This window comes from Notamacropus eugenii, chromosome 6 (genome assembly GCF_028372415.1).
Source record: "Notamacropus eugenii isolate mMacEug1 chromosome 6, mMacEug1.pri_v2, whole genome shotgun sequence".
Classification (NCBI taxonomy): domain Eukaryota; kingdom Metazoa; phylum Chordata; class Mammalia; order Diprotodontia; family Macropodidae; genus Notamacropus; species Notamacropus eugenii.
This window is the reverse complement of record NC_092877.1, coordinates 292,289,369-292,311,096: the sequence shown is the minus strand read 5'-3', so window position 1 is coordinate 292,311,096 and position 21,728 is coordinate 292,289,369. Positions and strand designations below refer to the sequence as shown.

The 21,728-nt window shown below is 35.4% G+C and overlaps 1 protein-coding gene across 15 annotated transcripts in view; it reads right to left on the bottom strand.

Annotated features, from left to right (window-relative positions):
* Window positions 1–639: 639 nt before the first annotated feature.
* Window positions 640–21,728, bottom strand: part of DGKH (diacylglycerol kinase eta) — a 245,556-nt gene continuing 224,467 nt past the window's right edge. For 9 of the 15 annotated variants that reach the window (XM_072617128.1, XM_072617129.1, XM_072617130.1 and 6 more), the window contains 4 exons: window positions 18,985–19,104; window positions 18,496–18,601; window positions 16,952–17,082; window positions 640–11,119 (listed from right to left, as the gene is read on the bottom strand). In XM_072617128.1, coding sequence (XP_072473229.1) covers window positions 11,030–11,119; window positions 16,952–17,082; window positions 18,496–18,601; window positions 18,985–19,104 — 447 coding nt within the window. In that variant the 3' untranslated portion in view covers window positions 640–11,029. The other 6 variants (XM_072617136.1, XM_072617144.1, XM_072617135.1 and 3 more) reach the window with 5 other exon arrangements.

The window sequence follows — 21,728 nt, the reverse complement described above, 5'->3', positions numbered from 1 at the left end:
GAAAGTAGTGAACCAGTGATGACAATAGCTGAAAAATATTTCCTCACCTGATGGCCATCTTCTGGTGACAAGCCTCTTGATTCTGAGGTTGGCTGTACTTTTAATGCTTAATGACTGATTTATGTAGTTGTATCATCAACAGATTTCCACTACCTTCAGATCAAGTAAGAGACTTAAATGTTTACTTGATTGAAATGGAATAGAGGGAGTTGGGCTGGGTAAAATCTCCAGTTTTTTGTGGTCCTGGAACACAAAATATTCTCCAAAGAAGGCTTTAAAATATCTGTTGCTTTTCTTAACAGAAGCCAAAAAAAATACATACTATTTATCTCCATTTGTGGAAAAAGGTGCACCTAAAAATACATGTGTTGATCTAAGATTACACACAATAAGTTAATAAAGATGAATTGGAATTTTTAGATTTTTAACCCCATATTCAGCTAAAATTTGACTTGAGATCAAGGTCTCAAAACTTAGATCTAAATGTCTTATAGACTACATGGTTTTCAATATTTGTGCATTTTTGGAGTGGTCATCATTCTTTAAAAAAATGGCAGAAAAATTCCAAGTCTATTACTTGTAGTTGAGAGCTTCCCATTTCCCTATAACCATGAAAAAATTTAGGCTTGACACATCTGCTGAATGCATTCTGTTTATTTGAGAAGGAAGATCTCAAGTGAGGATCCTTTGGGAGAGAAGTCTCCCGTTATTATGTACAACAAAATCAACCGTTGCTTCCAGCAGGGTACAAAAATACACATCTCAGTGACTTCCATACAATAAATATGTAATCATGCATCCAACAATAAAAGGCACCGAAAACTGGTCACTTAGTAGTCATAAAAATTACTAACTACGTTAACAAAGCCACCAAAATCTCTGTACAAGGAAATGTAACAATATATTCCAAAGGTGAAAACACATAAAATATCTTTAAAATAGTATGCAATAAATATACCTCAATTGCTGTATACATATATATATTAAAAATAAAACTGTGCCATTGTAAACAGTATGTAAACAAACAAAACCCAACATTTCCTTACAATTATTAAAAAACAAATAAAGCCAAAGTAAAGACTCCTCTTCTAATAGATGTATTTCATTGGCATATTTGCCAAACATACAGTTTCACTCTTTTCTGTAGCAAACAGAGCCCGCTATGTAACAGGGAGAAGCCATTTCGCCTATTCTGGGTATAAACTGATAGGTGTTTGACAATAGATTAAGTGAATCCTTAAGAACAATCAAATGACAAGAACTGAAAAGGAGAGAAATACCACCAAAAGATAAGTTTTTGCAGCATAAGATTCAGAAGGAACTGCATTTGAATTTCATACAGTCAAGATGATTATGAACAGGAAATCCTCTCAGTGTGTGATCATGTTTGCTGAAAGAGAAAACAAATACGTTCTGTGTAAAGATGTCATGCCTAATCGGTGTGTCTCACCTTTCCTTTGGTAGATAGTTTGCATGATAAAAAGGTTGGCTGAAGTTAGGTGAAGCTTAGAAATGGGTGACATTTAAGATGCAAACTGTGATTCCAAATTAGGTCTGTTTAAATAATGTTTTTAATTGCAACAGGAATTTTTTCCTTTGGCATTTAGTAGTCACATAGCTATACTTGGCTTTTTCTTAGGAAAAAACATCAAAAATGCAAACCACTATCTAAAACCCAACAAACTGACAGCGCTCAGACTTGATTCTTTATTTCAGATATGTCAATGAATGAATCTGAAAATAACATATTTACTATAAGCTTATATTAGGATTATTATGTATCCTTAGCTGAATGTGACATGCTATTTCTTTCCATTCCATAGTAAGTAGATTAGAAATGCAAACATAGATATATGCAATTTATATATCCATAAATTTGTATATGTCATCAAAAAGTCTGAAATAACCCAGGAAATGACTTTACATTTTTTTCTATAGGTGTAGATTAACACTCCATGTTATTTATGGCTCAGTCAGTACAAATCAGCCTGTAGTTATGAGGAATAATCAATTAAACTATGTCTTTCTAACCAAAGGTGGTTAAAAAATATTCTTGATGCCATCCCTGAGCCATGAAAATATCTGAGCATAAAGAAGGAGCGAATCTCTTCTAATGTACACTTTAGTTACTGCCAGGGGTGGGGGTGGGTGCTTTCCACTATGAATCCAATGTCAATTTAAATATAATATACTTCATTTCTCTGCAAGAGCTACTTTTTAAAGTCATAACTGTTCTTGCATTTGCCATATTACATAAGACCTGGTGCTCAAGTTTATAAATTGAATAAAATTAATTTATATCATATTTTTTCTTAGTATTAAACTCATATGACAGAAAATAAGTCTCAAAAGGAAAACTGTTTAACCAGAAACAGATTCAGTCTTTAAGTGATGTTGTAATTTCCAAGCCTCCAGACTGTGGTATCAATAAAAATGAAAAGTCACAATATACTAGGAGTGTTTGGAAATCACAAAGATTCAGAATGTTTAGGTCATTTTACTTAAAAACAAGTTCTATCTGACTGTTTCCTTTTGTTCTTCAGTATGCAGAAGCATTGAAAATGTAGTTCGTTCTGAATACTTAGTAAATATGTACAGTGTCTGTGTGTTTATATTACATGTGGCGAATATCAGTGTCCAAAAGAGCACAAGAATAATTGATGCCCAGCTTTCAGGAGGTCCGTGAACTTTGATGGGGAAAAACATTACATTTTTGTTTTTGGTAATTTTTGCTTTTCTTTGTAACCCTATGGATTTTATTTTATGCATTTAAAAACATTATTTTGAGAAGAGGTTCATTTTTAAAACTTCACCAGACTGACAAGAAGCCCTAAACTAGAGACTCTTTAAGGTTTTGTTTAGCTTTGATATTCTATAGTTCATGAATTTGTTCAATTTTCTTCCCTGCTATGGATGTCAGCTTCAGTTTAGCTCATAGCCATGACAAACGCACATACACACACTTGCAAATATAGGCTCTTCCAATAGCTTAAAGCTACAATAAGACTTTTGGGAGACCCTGTATATTAATACTATTAGATGAACTTTGAGGTTCTTCCTAAATGTTACCTTTGAAAAGATACAAAAGAAGTATTGTCTGGATTTTCTGTTTGCATTCTTTACTGTAAGTATCTAAATGATAACAGATTTTATGTAAGTTGAGATAGTCATCCATCCAGTTACCCTCATTGCCCCAGTGATTGTCTCAATGGCACAGGCACCACAGGAAGTTTGGCATGGCACTAAAAAAAAGTGTCTCAAAAATCCCCAAATCTCCATGAATGGTACTAGTACATATTATACTTTGTTTCCAATTAGTGATTATTATATTTCTTGGCTAGAGAGGAAATTCTTTTTATATAAAATTCAATTACCATCATCCTCTGGAGACCAGATAATTTTATTATCATTCCGTCATCTTTCATAGGCTAATAACAATGGAATTTCTGTCTCATTTGTTGGAAGGAGGAGCCTTAGAAATGAACAATTTTGAAATTTTTCATTCTCACCATTCTGTATGTTGAGAAATTATTCAAAACTTTACCTTGTTTTTTCTTTAAGAAGGAAGGACTAAAAAAAAAAAAAAAAAAGAAGGAAGGACTTCAGTTTCTTCTCACTGGCACAATAGGCCACTGAATCATTAATTTTTCATTCATTTTATATTCTTGTTGTATAGTCTACTGATCAGTCTTGCTGTCGGTCTAATTTAGTCAGTAAGACAAACATGAAAACACCTGACCGACCATTTCTCTAGTTTTTGTTCCATTTTAACATCTTCTGGTATACAGGGTACTTTTCTTTGACACTGACTATGGCTCCATAAGACATATTATCCTATATCAAAGAACATAATATATTTGATCAAATCCTTGAGCAAAGACACTTTTAAAGCAATGCTCAGGTAGTGTGCAATAGTAGGTAATAATTTGTTATACAATAAAAAAGTGCCTCTTTTACCACTACAGCTTCATGCTAGCAGCTAATTTGATTATTTTAATGAGGTTATTTTGATTTATGTGACTTTTCCTCCTAGCTCAACCAAAAACAAAAGTCCTGATTTCTACATTTCTTCCTCAATTGTAAATAGATTTTCATTCAGGCCACATAAATAATGTTTATAAGTCTAAAGCCAGATTTCTATATTCTCTTAAGGAGAAAATTAACAGAAAGAGAAAAAAGCCAGGCAAGAAAGCTAACTACAGCAAGAACCAAACTGGTAGTGAGGTTGCACCCTCAAGGAATCAATACTCTTCTGGACTGTGGTGTCAAAGGTATATTGCCTAATCATACCAGCTGTTAACTGAGTTGTCACTGTCTATCAGCTATGGCAACAGATAATACATGATGTGACTTCCTCTCCTTTTTTATTTTTTAAAGCATTCACAATAATTTGTTTAAAAATATTCCTAACATTCTATGACAGTTTAGAAATATGTAAAATCTGTTAGTGGCCTTATAAAAGCAAACTGATTTATAAATTGACTTTAGGGTTTCTAAGAATGATGAACTAAATTTAGGCACACAACATTGTTTCATACTAACTTGGAATAGATTTTCTTGTTTGTATGATGTAATTTTGGAAATTACTTAAAATTTTATTTTTCAAAACCTGCAGTTTTTTCATATAAAACACATTTAAAACACGTATCAGCATAATTAAAAAGACAAGTACGCACCCAGTTGTATAACTGATTGTTGGCAATTGATGGCAAAACAAAATGGTTCCCTAGATTTCTAAAGGATGCAAATAAACTATATCAACACACAGACATTGAAATTGCAAATGCATTGTTTAATAACTGTGTATATGAAATCCCAGAATGGATCTTAATGCTTCCCTGCAAAGTGCAGCACTTTTTATGCTTATTTGCATATATATATATATGTATATGTTAGTTGTACAATTATTGATTTCTCCCAAGTCACAAAAATGGACAATTAATATTGGGCAGAAGTTTGGGTTTAAAGAGATATTTGCTTGGGTGGTAAAGAAAAAACTAGCATATTGGAAAATGTGGTTGAAACATGAACACTTTCAAATTTTCAAAATTCATTTCCATTTTCTGATTTTTCCACACTTTAAAAAATGGAATAATTCTGGGAATTTGGGGAATATTCTGGGAATTTGGAATATTCCGGGAATAACATCCCAAATGACTTTAGCCTGCAATATTTAATTTCAGCCATCCATTTATCTGTAAGAAAGAGAGTCATCTTTCCTTTAACAAGGGGTTTCAGAAAAGAACAATATGGGCTCCTGTTTGACAGAAATGAGTGCTTCAAGTATGTAAGCAAATTATTAACAGCATTATTAACAAGTAAGCAACAGCAGTATAAAAGAACTAGAAAATGTATTTTTGTATAAAAGATCAAGTTCCTTAATATATTTTATAGAGATAGACACACTGATTTATACAACTGGTGAAGCCTTCTACTAATTATTATCTTGTTAATGCCATCTGTCATCGCTGCTATTAATGTCAACATTTCCTTTTCTTTCCTCTTCAAAAACAGAATATTAAAATTTAAAATTTTGCCCCAAAGTTAAACAAATATATAAGGATAGTTTGTTACTCAAATATTTTATCTGCGTAAAATTCCTGCAAATCAGAATAAATCTTTGCAGTTTAAATGAGCAGCATGATTACATTCTGATACAAAAATCATAGCAAAACTCTCATTAGGAAAAAAAATCAGTAAAAGGAAGAGCCTGCTATATAAATATCCTATATAATGTGAAAGTGAGACTTCTACCTCACTTCTGAGACAGGACAAATAACCAATTTATCATTTGACAATTTTGAATTATCATGTATTTTCCTAGTTATAGGATAAATATATTACTCCAATTTATTATCTTAATATACATCATCTCTTTCATAAAACTGCAACTGTTACACTTATCAAAACCTCCTAAAGCACTAATTACCAGTTACCAGAACTGTAAAAAAAAATTAGCTATTCATAAGCTTAATACTTAGAGGTACAGATATAGATATGAATAAACAGTGGTAAACATTAATAGTGCAATCAAACATCAAGGATCACAAACAAAATATATTCTATGTCCTTATCAGCTTGCATGTCATATTTTATTTAACAGAGTATCAAACTCATGTATTTTAATGAATAGTAGAAGTAGCACTACCTTCCTCTAGATTTTGTTAATTTACTCTGAAATGCAATTCTTACCAAATAGATAATTTACCATGTTTTACATAATACACACACACACACATACATGCACACACACACACGCAACATTTGTAACTTAGAAAAACAGTATTTTAAAAAATGTGTTTGAATAGGGTGAACAATTTTAACATTATGGCTTGTTTTTATTTTTGTTTTTTCTCCAATGAGGCTTTGAAAGGAGATCAAATATAAATATAGGTAAACAGAGCATGTTAAACATATGGATGGAATAAAGTTCTTGTTTTCTATTGAATAAAATAGTGTTTATGCTTGATATTGAATTGAACTTTGATGCATTAGAAATGACTATATTGGAATTCCTTTTCCCTAAAGATGGAATATATGACAAACAAAAAACTAGAACACAGCTGCCTTTTGCCTCAAATCCTTTGAACTATTACATTTTATACACCCCTTTCCACCAAAAAAAAAAAATTAGTTTTGGGGAAAAAAATAAAGCATGAACAAAAATGATAGTGATAAGGAGAAAATTAATGTAATGTTCACTTTGCCTATTACAAAAAAATAACAATAATCTTGGCTTTTTTTTTTCAAATTCAGAATGTTTCTTTAAGAAAATTTCCTATAATTCAAAGGCAGCTAGTACCATCCTATAAAGAGGCCAATAGAAGAGTTGATTACCAAAACCAGGGGAAAACAACAATTAAAAATATTGTACAAAGAGGAAAAAAAAAACAGTAGGAAGTCATAGCAAAACAATTATATTAAATTCTAGACTCTTTCACACACACCACCACCATACCCACAACTGCTCCCGGCTCTCCCCGCTCTCCCCCCCCCCCCCCCCCAGTTGTTATTTAGCACTAGTAGAATGAAGAGTAAGGAATGACTAAATTCTACGAGAGCAGCTTGGGTCATCCTTCAATCAATACACAATCTCTTTGCATTTGAGAAAATTGAAGTGCAGGTTTTTCCTTATCTAGTTTACACAATTTATTTTTCCTTTCACTTGCATAACCATTGTCTAACATTACAGCTTTATCCTCCACACATTTTCAAGGTGCATAGGCAAGTTATTTAGGGAGAGGAGATAGGAGCATTTATTAGGTTGAGAGATTTTCTCAGTGCATAAGCAGATAGCTACATCCTGTAGTGAATTCACATCTACATAATATGAAAGTTTAAAACACTGACTTCTCAATAAGAAATTGTTCCTAGTATGCTTTGAAATTACGTGTAGAATTAATATCAAATAGAATTGTCCAAGTCACAGTTTGCATTAAAGTTGTTTTCCTGAACCAACACCTAATTAAAACAGCCTAGAGTAGTTCCACTTAGGCACCAAAATGGTGAGTGCATCTTTGGCAAGGTTTTGGTAAATAACAAGCTGCACGTTAACATTGATAAGTGAAGGATTTCTTAAACCAAGTGAATTCTGAAAAGACACCTGATTAAAATAACAGACAATAGGATAGATCATATAAGAAATTATGTGACTGAGGGTAGGAAGTAGTGAGCTAACTTTCAGAGTATTCTTTCAAGGTACCATTAATTTATGCAGTACTGCTTTACAGAATTAAGACAGCACACTACAACGCAACATATCCTTCTCTAGTTCATTATTTCTTTCTTTGAAGAGCTTACATACAAAATGTGTTTTCAGCTGTGATCACTTTAGACTTAATTTTTATTCAGTGCACAATTAATCCTTTCTGTGAAGTGCTTTGTGTTCTCAAACATGAGGCAAAGCAAGGATAAGCATATTTAAATTAAAAACAGAAAGTTACTATGGGACTTTTGTTGCCAAAAAATTCATTCCTTTATGAATATTTCATTGGAACAAACATACATTGAATCAAATCAAAAGATATTGCTGGAGAAAGTATGGAAGTCTGAGCAGAGGTGGTATCGATGTAAGAATACCATCTAGCTAGAGGAATTATTCTCTTAATTGCTTTAAACTTGGGCGAAATGGCTACATAAACAACAAACTATGACATCTAAGCATACATAACTAGAGTTTATGGTAGGCTTGGGGGGACACAGCAGCCCAGCACCTCTGATCTTATTCTGATTCCCATAAGACGAATCTTCTGATCACTCACTTGTGGTCACCAAGGACAGGGTTTCAACTAGAGAAGAAATCTCAAATCACCAAGAGAAAAAGGAAGTGGGAATTGGCAAGTGATAAAAGAGTAGAGGAATATGTCTGAAGCTAGCTCTAGTGGCTTAGCTAGGCACAAGAAAAGAAATTATTTTAACATTTTAACATTCAACATTTGGGCTACTCTGCCCTCTGCTTTAGTCCAAACAGACAAACGGAAATCAGCCTCTCACTTTATAAAAGATGGCCCAAGGTAGGGCTTCACAATTCCTTCTGTTGTATTCTCAAGCTCCTGAAGGGGTGGAGATGAGGGAATCAGAGGAAGCTTGTGCCCACCAAGGTAGTGGTGGTAACTCAACCAGCTCACTTCAGGGAAATGAGCTTTCCACATCGTAGCCATTGTATGAATCAGAGAGCAAACATCTTCCCCTTCACTCCCCAAACCTCCTTCCAAACCCTACCAATAAAGGTTTCTTTGCCTTCTTTTCTGTACCTTACTAACTACAGGAAGCTGGATCCCTCATCAAGCTCATGGGTGCCCAGAGAGGCTAAGGGATAAAATCCAGGAATAACTGTCAGTGTATTGGATTGGGCTGAGGCAGTTTCACACACAAACAAGGAATACTGCTCTAATTTTATTTTAAAATTTAAATCCCTAATATCAGACTTGCTTTTTGGGGATGATACTTCCAAAAGACAATTGTAGCAAAAATCAGTTCCAGTTGTGAAGTTCTAGTTTAGTTGAGATTTTGCTGGGTATATATAGAGATCACATAGAGATATCACATATACCACTTAAAATAAAATGGGTCAATGTGGAAGAAAATTTTAAAATAATTTATTTTAAGACATTAAGATGTTTATACATTCTTGAATATATGAGTTCAAAAACCTTCCTTTTCTTAAAATCTAAGTAAAAATGTTTTATTCAGCTTGTTTCTGCTAAATGTAGCTCAGACTTCCATATTTTCCAAGGTAGTTTTCTCTTTCTCTCTTTTTGGTATAGCATGAGAGGCACCTCTGATATAAGAGTTGTCAAGTTTTGGTTCCATCTCTTTTTTTTTGCAAGCTAACAGGAAAGTGCTTAGATCATAAAGGAGGGTAGGGAGTAGGAAAGGGGTAGGAGCAAGGGGTCCTACATGCACATGTCAGTGTAGAATCACATAATGCACACGAGACAATGATCACTTCATGCCTAAAAACCAATTTTAGCCTTTGGGCTTACAATTCCTCCTTTCCATTACTTCTCACAATTCCCTCTTTTTAACGTGGTGAACAAATATTTTGGTGGAAATTAAGATATTTATAAATTAGACTGAAAGCATTATGATATAGATGTGTGACAGAATAGAACAGTCTGCTAGCCAGGAACCCGGTGGACTCGACTCTTTTTTTCTTAAAAATATAGATACCTAGAGAATGACAAAGGAAACTGCTTGATTAACTTTCACGATTTCATCAGCTATAACATGCACAAGTCATAGGGGAGGATATCAAATACTTAACCAGTCTTTACTTTTGAAAAGACTTTCTTTTAGTTGTTTTTCTATGAATTCCTTTGTCTGTGTATTTGGCAAACAAATGTTTAGCAAATATCAAGGAAATGGTATCTCAAGATTACATCTGGGTTACATTTGCTTTTCTCATTTATTAGGTAGCCCCAAAGTACAACATGGAAATAGTCAGCACTGGGTTAATACCCTACCTGCTTTTGTCACATACAAGATGGTTATAAATACCAAAGCTGAATATGTTTAAATGTCTGAAAAAATATTTTACAAGAAATTGATAAATCCCCCAAGGATCTCGTATACATCCAAGATGGAACATGAAAGAACTCATTTTAAATGAACTAGGAGAAACTTCAGATGAAGCTTTTCCTTTGGGGAGTCAGGTACTAGTTTTAGGATACAATGGATCTTAATAAGATGAGAGAAATTTCTTAACTGATATACCTACTGCGCATGATTTACTGAAAGAAAACTAGCTTACATAAAATGGACATTGGTGTTGAATATGGCACAAACACAATGTATTCACATCTACAAGTTCTTAACCACAGGATGTTTAGATAAAATAAAACACTAAACAATAGAAAAAAACAAAAATATAATTGGGGAATAATAAATTAAATCCTTTTAAAACTAATATTGAGGTTGTTCAAGTGTTAAAAGTATTAGATGTGTCATGCAACAAAAAGAAAAGCAGTTCAGCCAGGAACATGGTGCACAGTAATTGGTACCCACACTGTATTCCCTTGAGCACTGACTGCTGGGCTCCTGAGGCAGCATCATTCTCATGTGCAAAACCACAAGACTTTCCGCTCTCTGCTCTGAATAGAGATGCCAAGGAAGAAGCTCTGCCTCAGATCAGTCAAAGTGAAACCTGTCTTCACATAATGATACGTTGTTGCACTGCAGGAAAGCCACATTACGCCAGGATTAAGGAAATTCTCCACTTCACAATTCCATCTTTCGGACACTGTAGTTTACTGTGCTCCTGGATTTTCCTCAGTATGTGCACATTGAACATGCCAGGTCCACACAATAGGAAAATAGCTTCACAGAATGTACTTCTATTTTTTGGCACAAAATCTTTTTTTTAACACTTCCAACCAAGCTTTTCATTCACAATATAAATAAACCCACCTACATGGGGTGCACTAGTGCTTTTTCATCCACACAGTAAACTACAAGGACAGTAAATTGCTTCCAATAATTTTGCATTTACTAGTAATTCTCCCTCTTTCAAGAAGTAGCACCAGTAGGATTACACCTCAGACAGTAGAGTGCTCTTTCCTAGCTCTTTAATTCCCTGAAGAATTCGCTTCATATGGCCCACTTTCGTTATCCCCAGATCCTACGAGAGAGAGAGAGAGAGAGAGAGAGAGAGAGAGAGAGAGAGAGAGAGAGACAGAGAGAGACAGAGAGAGACAGAGAGAGAGAGGCAGAGAGAGAGAGAAGAAAGTTTATTGATAGAAGAAAATTCACAGTGAAACATTCAACATGGTGAACAACAAAATCAGACCAACATAGAATCCACTGAGTTCTGTGTTCAATGGTTCTGAATATGGAATTAGCAAGAAGCAAGAAAAGGCATTTACAAAATGAATATTTTACCTAACTCGCTGTGAAACCACCAACCTGTGATCACGGTCCTCCGCAGAAAATACCTACAGAAGCTTCCCATTAATTCTTTGACAACACTGCTGGCAGCTCTTCAAGATTCCAGATATGGCTTAATTTTTCCCTTCTAAACCAGGGATCTCTGAGGGAATATGTACATTGTTGACTCTGATGCATCTATAGCCTCATACATTTTTGCAGAAGCTCAAGTTCCATAGTGAGACAAAACAATGTGAAAGTAGATACCAATTTCTACAACTCTAGGTTAGGAATATTTGTTCCTAAATATTCATGGAGAAATAATCATTGGTGGTAACTTTTAATTATGTGCAAAAAGAGGTTTGATTGTTACATCAGTGAGTATGAATGACTATAGAATGTAAATAAGTATCCCTGCCCATCATAAGGAAGTGATTTTAATGCTGGGCTTTTGATTATTTCCTCAAACTCCTCATTTCTCAATAATGTTTTTAACATCAGATATCAATATTGAACTTTCATAAATTTGTGATTGCTGTTGATCCAAGACAGGCATACTTTCCCATATCTGAAATACTAACACACCTGGATTTCCCCATGTTGATGAAACCACGTTTTCTCTTTGAGAATGTGAAAATCTATTTTACTGGATTTAGTCAATCAATCAACACTGATTGATTTTTCTTCTTGAGAAAGTAGATACCTTTTTATACTGGGTTAATCCTCATATTATTTTGTGATATAATGAGCTACATTTTCTCAATAAAAGTTATCTAAATTTCCCTACTATAGTTGGAGTCCACTGTAAATTGAACTTCCCTCAGTGGACTCCTGTTGAACTATATACAGCCTATGATGATGTTCTCTCTCTCTCTCTCTCTCTCTCTCTCTCTCTCTCTCTCTCTCTCTCTCTCTCTCTCTCTCTCTCTCTCTCTCTGTCTCTCTCTCTCTCTCTCCCTCCCTCCCTCCCTCCAGACACACACACACACACACACACACACACACACATATACACTATATAAAGTGTTTTATCTTAATTCTTAGCTCTTAGAGTAACCACTTGCAATCTTGTAAGTTATAGCACTTCTTTGAAAGAAATAATTCCAAAAGTATTGTTAATGTTTAAAATGAAACAACCACTTAGCAAATTAGAAAGTCAATGAAATGACTTAAAAACCAGTGGCTTAAGGCAGCATGCAAAGCAAAGTAAGTAAGGTTAAAAGGAAATGCAAAGTCATTTGTCCAAATAGAATGAACACAAGAATACTCCAAATTTTTACCCATTTCTCTAAAAATCATAATAGCCTTATCCATCCTTTAAAATTCTTTAAAATGTGACAGCATTTACCTTGCAGTCATATTTTTTAAAGCATCAACAAAACCATAACAATTCATGAATCTTTTTGATATCACAATAGAGATATTCTCATGGTCCTGAATATTTCCAATAAATGTTACCATTTTCAAATACCTATAGCTATTTTCAAGCTTAAGATCAATTAAAGATCAGTTCCTATAAAAAATTTTACTATGTAACTGACCCATCGATTTTTAAAAAAATGTTTCCTTTGCAACTCTTCATATGTCTGTGTGTGTGTGTTATTTTTTTTTTTAGAGATAGCATGCAGCATGAACTAACGGAGAGAGGACTAGACTTAGAAAACACTGGGTTCAAATCCCACAGCTTTTCAGAAAAGCCATCTCACTGCTCAGTGCCTAAACTAACTTTCTCAGACTTATCTACTAAGTCAAAGGCAGCTCGGTGGGGGACACTACCATATCAAAAGCTCCCCATATTGATAAAATCACACATTTGCTTTTTCACCTTTTATACTGTGTGTGTGGTAATTGAGTTTTCTCAAAAGTTGCAGACTGGTTACTAAATGTCCTTGCTATAATGGCAGTCCATTATAATTTGACTTTTCCTCAGTGGACCCATTGAACTATATACACTGCTTATCAAACTTCCCACATTTTCCTTTGTGCTGCACCATGACTTCCTTATTCACTTCACTAGAGGTATGTTCTTAAGGCAAGACAAGAACTGTGGGTCCAGCACCATTGCTTCCCTCTATGCTCAAACAGTCTCACCTGTGGACTCACTCTTGTTGATAGCAGTAACTATCAATACTGTGGCGAGTATATGAGGGACAGATAGGTGGATTTTGTTTATACTGCTTGCCAGATTTTTATACCCTCCAATGAGAAAAATCCCAGAGCACAAATGTTGATAACAAGCCCAGAAAAAGTCAATGAAATTCCACTCAACACTTAGCTATCCTTCATTCAATAATCATTATTCTATTGATATCTACTCAGAAAGTACAATTTGATAGTCACTGCTTACCTGCTTTATCACCACTACACCAAGAGAATAATTTTTCTAATACTTTAATTACTTTGATTAATTACATTATGTAAGACAGCATTGTGAACCTTAAAATTTTCCTCTTACTTAAGGTCGGTTTATCATCTTTAAGAAGGAAATAAAATGTTAGTATGATTTTATCAGATGTATTAACTACTGCTTAGAACTTTATTTCCAAGAAATCTTAAACTGATTGTCTGTTAGAAATAAAACAAAAATCTTTCAAAGTTTCTCTTGGACTGAGGGACTGACTGTCCTTGGGATCCTTAGGTTACATTTAGACCACATATTTTCCTACCATTGAGTTCTCAAATCTAATAGGAACCTAAGCACTTAAGGAGTATAAATGATACCTAATCTCCACCAGACAGTGCCAAATGAATCTCAAAATAGATAGCTTCCAAAACATTTCTCAGCACTGTATCATTTAAGACAGGATTATTTGAAGCATTTCCTGTTCTTGTGAACTGAGCTTATGGAAACCATTATGGCCAAAATCGATTTAGCCTGCTCTCTGCGAGACTTACGCAAGGATATGACATTATGTTATTGTCACAGGGTTACTGTGAGGATCAAATAATATCATGTATGTAAAGTCTTGTATAAATATTAGATATCATTATCATCCTCTTAGAAAATGATAACATGTACATAGACGCCACAATGACAATGCTTTTAGAAAATTTTCCTGTATTTAAAGAGCCTTTATAAAAAGTACAATTAGAATCACTAGTTTTTGAAAGTTGGAAAGGATTTGGTTGGCATCTGGTCCATCTCCTTCAATTTATGGAACTGTGACTGAGAGAGTTAATGGACTCATGGTCATGCAGGAGCAGAGCTGAGGTTAGAATTCAGTTCTCCTAAGTTTCAGTCCCCGTCTTCCTTTTTCTTCACTTACTTTCTCCTCTTTCTCCCTTAATTTTGAGAAGGAAATATAGTGGTATTTTTTTCCTTTCTAGCCAATAGCTATTAGCAAGAACCAACAAAACCTCTAGTGCACTCATTCCCAAAGTAATTTGGACCCCTCTGCATTTTTGTGCCATGTCTCTTTTTTGGTTCTTCTCCTATTACTCTGACCTCTCTTTGCTATCCTTTGCTGGATTTTTGTATCATACCCATTAACTACTGGTATATCAAAAGGCCCTTTCTCTTCTTTCCATGCTCTCATTTGGTAATGTTATTAGTTCAATTATCATTACCTAGATGACTCCCAGATCTACCTGTCCATCTATCTACTATACACATATGCATTCACATACATACATACATACATATATATGTATGTGCACATACACACACATATAGGTCCACATCTGCCTACTAGACATTTAAAACTGGATTTTCCATAAGCATCTCAAACAACACATCAACGACAGATAGGTGGTACAGTGGACAGGATAGGGTGCTGGCCCTTGAATCAGAAAGACCTGAGTTTAAATCTGGTCTCAGATACTTACTAGCTGTGTGACCCAGCTGCCAAAGCGATTTTCTTAACGTGTAAGTGAGACCATTTTAGTCCTCCAACTCAATAAACTCCCGATTATATCCAGGATCAAATACGAACTCTTTTGCTAGGCATTTAAAGCCCTTAACAACCTTTTCCCTTACTTTTCTGACATCTTGCACATTGCGCCACTCTGTGTACTCCACAATTTAGCCACACTGACATTCTTGTCATAGACTTTACCCACAATGCGGCATCTTCCATCTCCATGTCTTTCCACTAGCTGTCCCCCTCGTTCAGCCTGATCTCCCTTCTCACCTTGCCTTCTTAGAATCCCTGGATCTCTTCAAGCCTCAGGTCAAACACCACCTTCTGCTGGACACTTTTCCTGGTTTCCTCCTATGTTAGAGATGTTAGTTCCTATAAAAAGTTACCTTTCATCTACTCTGTATGTGTCATGTGTGTATCTATGTATATACATTGTTTCTCTCACTCGATTTTTAAAATCTATGTTTCCCTTTTGAACACTTTTACTAGCACATTTGGCTAGTTCCCTTAGAGTCCATATAAGCAAAGGTATCACTCCATTATCAAGACACAGTGAAGGCAGAGCTGTGTTTTACCATGCAATTGGTTTTAAGACACATTGTATCTAAAGGCACTGACCACTTGTAATTCTTAATGCCAACATAAGCAATGTACACTGTTACAACATGCAAGGAGACTTCTCTCTTACTTGTCTATCACTTAAGCTAGCAAAAATAATAGCTAATTATTACTGGATCACTTGTAATGAGAAATACTCCCTAGCTGTGGGCAAATCATTTAAATGGCTACACAAACGTGAGCTTTGAAGAATTATTAGCAAAGATAAGCATTCTGAGCCTCATTTTACTCATGTGCAAAGTGAAGAGTACTTTTCCTATCAGCTGACAACAGCTACAATAATCAAATGAGATGAAGTACATAAAGTACATTGCAAACTCAGTGTCAGGTGAATATAAGAATAAGAAAAGAACAACCTAAGTTTTTAGACACTTTCTTCTCACATAAATCTAGAATAATTTGGATGTTTCTAATGTTAATTCTAGATCAAATAGTGGTTTTCTGCAAACTGAAGTATAACTAATCTATCCCTATTACTTTTGAAAACCTACTTCCATGCTGTTTTTTAAAATGATCATAATTTTTATTTCATTTATTAAAGAAAAATGACTTTGTAAGTCGTTAAATGACAGGAAATTTGAATTTATTAATATCCTTATGAATATGATTTATAATAAAATAATTGCTTTGGTGTCAGATAAATAATGTACATGACTATTGTTCTAACTCTCACCCGTTAGGTCCTTATGTATACTTCCTGTAATGCTTAATGACTATGAGTAAATTTTCAGCTCTTGACCTTACATGAGGAGTTTTTAAGATCTTTCACCAGCAGCTATCACCTTCCAAACGGATCCCATGCAATAAGCCCAAGCAGGTAGGACTGTAGTCATAGCTGCTGCTGTTGCCGAGGGAAAAGATTATGCACTGAGGCTCGGCTACGTTATCATTCTGTGTGAAGCATTTGACAAGGACATATTGCTAATATCCTCAGCTTCGAATACAGTGCAACACAGAAAGAGCTCAGGCCACAGGACGGTGCAGATTAATCTATTGCGTATTTGCACAAGGTAAGCCAAGCTACAAGCACATAACAAAAGGTGAATGGAAGAAAGGAGTTAAGGTAGAAGAAAAATCTTAAGAGCAGAAAAGTAGCACAAAGGAAATACCTTAAGATCTCGCCTTTCCAGGTGCAAAAGCTCAGCCCCTCGGATGTCATGGCGGATGAAGATTTCTGTGTACTCTCCCAAATTGAGCTGATCCAGCCAAGCAGCGACTTCATCTGTGCCCCACTTTTGAACTACCAAAGTTAAGAGCAGAACCCCCTTAATTTCTACATGCTCAATGCATTACAAGCAAAGGATGGCAAAAGAGAGAGGAGAACAGAATAGAACAGCAAGTGCTAGCCAAAGAAAAGATTCAAGGTATCATTTCCACAAAACTGGACGGTTTCCTAGCTTTTGTTTTGTTCCATGCAGGTTACAGATTAGCAGTAAATATGAGAAAATATCTCTCCAAAGACAGGATTCATTGCCTTGAAGCCGCGCTTTCCTCTTTAGTTGTTAACACTACCCAAACTGCAGGAGAGGTATCAAAACTTTACTTTTTTGCTATTAGGATCAGTGACATGAGGGCCAAATGAGTTCTGATTACTTCTTAATGACCATTTATAAGCTCCATCATCAGTAGAAATGAGCTACAAGTTCTAATGAGAATATAAACTGTGATATGGGGCTTTCAATTTTACAGAAACTTTGTTGTGATTATAGTCCTGTTGAATTCAAGTCTTCCTCTTACTGATTTCTCCAGTACTCTTAATTAAAACAGCCAATATTCTGTTAAATCAACTTAATAGGCCATTTGTAGGCCTATTAGGCTTTGTCAGCACTACACTCTGAGGCTAGTCGTGTTAGATTGTTTAGTACAGAATGATCATTCTCTTGTATATTTTATTAAACATTGATTAGCTTCAGATTAACCTACTCACATGCCATATTGTGTGGTTTTTTCAATTAGTTCTTAGACAACTGTTTTACAAACCTCATCATTTAAGATTTTATGAATCTTTTTGAGTAAGACAGCTAATTCAAAGAGGTCATGAACTTGGTTGTAAAAAGGCAGCTACCATCAGAAAGGTCAGCTCCTGTTTGTACTTCAGACATATAATGTCATTCGGTTTGATCTCTAGGGTTGAGTGAAAGGAAAACTGAAAAGAGAACAGCAAAGAGACTGTTTAATCTTTATAAACACAGGTGTTGTTGTAGTTGCCATCAAAGAGTGTGTGTGTGTGTGTGTGTGTGTGTGTGTGTGTTGGGATGGGGAAACAGCAGGAGAAGATTCTATACTTGACAGGAAAAAGAGAATGTATGGCTATTAGGGAAACATATTTAGTAGGTTAAAGGAGCAGATGAAAGCTGCCATATTCCATTAAAGGACTCTAGAGTATCTGGATTCTTCCCTTTCAAGTGGAATGACAAGTCACATACCAATATCTTGGATTGCTGTTTAGGAGGATAAAAAAACCATCCAAACACAAATACACTACCATCAACCAAGCAAAGTAGAAGGCAAAAAAGTAGTTACCTTATTTCCTTATACAACTGATAAATGTGGTTGCCCCCTGAATCCTTTCTATGTATTTTAAGGGCAACATTATTTTCATCAGTTGTGTTACAATGAGAACATGTTTTTGCTTGTCACATGGAGCACCTACCAGGCAGTGGACTGGCTTTCATCTTCTGGACTTTCTCCTTCTTAAATTTGGGCACAATGCGAAATACAGTGCTTTTGTTTCTTTTTGTATAATCCAAAGGAGGATCCTGTTTGAAACATATTTTAAAATGAGCCACTTCTTTGCTATTTTAGGAAGAGAAATTCACAGATACTATAAAGACAATCCTTGGATATTTCCTCGAAGTGTCAATATTATGAAATGAGGATAAGTTAAAGAAATTTTCATTATCCAGTGGTTGTTTCAAAACATGTTTACATCCCTCAGCTATCTCTGTTTATAGAAGGACTTTTTAATTCTTGCGCAGAGAGGCAAGGCAGCTGGAAGTCAGAATTCCTAAGTTTGCCCTTATACAGAACGACAAAAAATCAAGATTACTCTGAAATGTTTTGTCTGTTTCATATGCCCGCTTTCTTATTTTTAATGTGAAAAGAACAAAGCTTATACAGAAATAAATGAAACTTCACAAACCTCATCATCATTTGAATGTAGGACACAATAAAGCCACGGAATCTCTGCTAACTTCTGCAATTCCACTTCCACGCCATGTAAAGCACTGGATACCAGTTCTTCATGCGGAGATTCCAACTGCTATTTACCAGAGGATTAGAAACATTCCTTTATCAACCTCAGAGAAAATACTTTGCAAGGAACTTTGCACAAGTTTTGTTTACCTAGCTAGCAACGTTCTAACTCACGATATGAAACATAATATCCTTTCCACCCTTGCTCTAATTCCTGCTTCCCAATGACATCAGCACCAGTTGGTGTACCGTTAGTAACCTCACAGGGTACAAATATGCTGCTTTTGGACATTTCTATTCATTTGCATTATTCTCCAGTTGTTTACTTTCTCTCCATGGATAGGAAATGACTCTTCCTCAGATTGGCTAGACCAACTTTGTGAAATAAACATAATTCCTAAATAAGCAGCATAAAGGTCATCCTGCAAACACAAAATCATGATTAAGGACTTGCCTTATGAGAACTGCTTGGCCCAGATACCTATTGACAAGCTTAAGAGAGCAAGTGTAAGAAAAATAACCATGACACTCAGGAATGTCTGGAGCAAAATTGTGGAGACCAGGTGAAACAGATAAGGTGATATCCAACTCATCAAGAGACAGATTAAAGCGGGCAAAAGGAGTAAAGTGGATTCTACAAAAAGTAGAATCACCTTTTAATCATTACTATTCCCAAGGCTCTTGGGTTCAGAGTCCTAGACTATCGCCCAAATGGTTCACAGGGAAAAGGTGGTAGTGGTTTGGATTGTCTGGAACAGAGTGCCTTGCTTCAGCTGGCCTGGCTTGTATGCCCCATGAGTAATAGTTGGTTGGTAGGTGGTAGGGATGGCTGGCCCCCTCTCCACAGTAACTGATTCCACAAATGCTGCTTGTGAGGAGTAGACTAGAAACAGGACCAGTGAGTGTGGAGGATGCTCTGACTGCCACAGCTCTTGTGTTTATCTGTTTGTTGGTGGCACTTGGTCAGCACCTGCTGGTATTGAGAAAAAGATGTCCTTTCTACACAATGAGTTCTTCCTTCAATGTTGGCTCTTAGTCCTGGGCTAGAAGCAGGTGTGGTGGTTTCAGGAGTACTACTATTCCCAAGGATCTTGGGTTCAGAGTCCTAGATATCTCTATCAAAGTCCAAGGGGAAATGGGTGGTTAAGATAATGGTGGCTGTTTGATTTGCCTGGCAAGTCTTCCATCTATTTCTTTCTGTTAGGAAGCCTTACTTGCTTTTCCACTTGGAACTTTTTGATATTCTGATGACATTCTAATTTCTGTTGCAGTCATTTGGGTACTTGTCCTATGCCCTTAAGGCAGAGCCTATGTGGTTTTTCACCTTTGTAACCTAACACAGTTCTTTTCAATGTTTAATAAACATTAAATTAAACTAAATTACATTACACTAAAATTAAAGTAAATTGAATTTTGCAATTTGAAGATGTTTTTAACTCAGAACAGGCAAAACACATTCTTTGTAGGACTCAAACAGTTATGCAAAAGAAAAAATTTTCATTCTTATTCATGAAGAAAATAATGGGATTTCCAAATCCCTTAAGATGACAACTGCCATTGTCTTTGAGTTCAAACACATTCCTTGTGAAGCTGATACAACATTAGCTCTATAACTAATTTTTATAAATATATCTTAATATTATTCCCCAAAAGGATGACTGCCACTCATATATTCATGTGCAGACATCAAATATATGTGTGTGTGCATATAGATATATATGTATTATGTACATACTATGCCTCCTATTAGGCTGAGAGCAGAGACTGTTTCTCATTTCATCCTGGCATATATAATGCCTTGCTCATTTGTTTTTGGGGTTTTTTGTTGGGTTTTTTGGGGGGGAGGGGGTTGGTTCAGACTAGTGATTTCATTTGTTTAGGGAACTCTCAGTATGGAAATTCTTTTCACTATTGCAGGTTAGCAACTCATATGTAACTTCATATTTTTAAAGAATTTCCCTGAGAGATTAAGTGATTTGCCCAGGATCACATGGTATGGGTCAAGAGCAGGATTTTAACTGAAATTTTCCTGATTCTGGGCTTGCCCCTTTATTCACAAGGCCATTCACTTTCTACCTTGCACATAACAGGAACTAAATAAATGTTTGCTATATGGTCCCAATAGGAATGGCATGAGGGGTTGGTCATTTTGGACTAATTACACCAGTAAAACTGACAGTGCATGGAGTTGATAATCACTACCATTACACTACTCATGAGGCAGCATGCACCTCGACCCAAGGTGCTCACCATAATGAACTGTTTTAAGACACTAAGTTTTCAGACATGAACTACTTCAGGATCTACACTTAATATTAGTCCTCTAGATGAGGAGAATAAAAGTACAGAGAAAGCTATGTTGTCTAGTTCACTTTGCCTCCTGGACAGTCTTAGGAACTATTAGTTCTAATATCTCACCCATACAAATCTTCATTCTAGTCATTCGGACCAAAGCCACATTTGACTGAAGTTGTAAGAAGTCACTGTCAATCATTGCTAAGAAAGGGTGATAAGGCTTCACAGCTGAGAAGGAATGAATGCCAGGTGGCACCGAATCCAATTTTGTCACTACCAGTCATGTTTCCCAAGAACAGGACTGTTCCAGCTTCTGCAGTATGGTGGCTTTGGAGCCCTGCACAGTGATTTGAAAAGGAAATGTCTTTATACATGCATCTAAACCAGAGCAAGAGA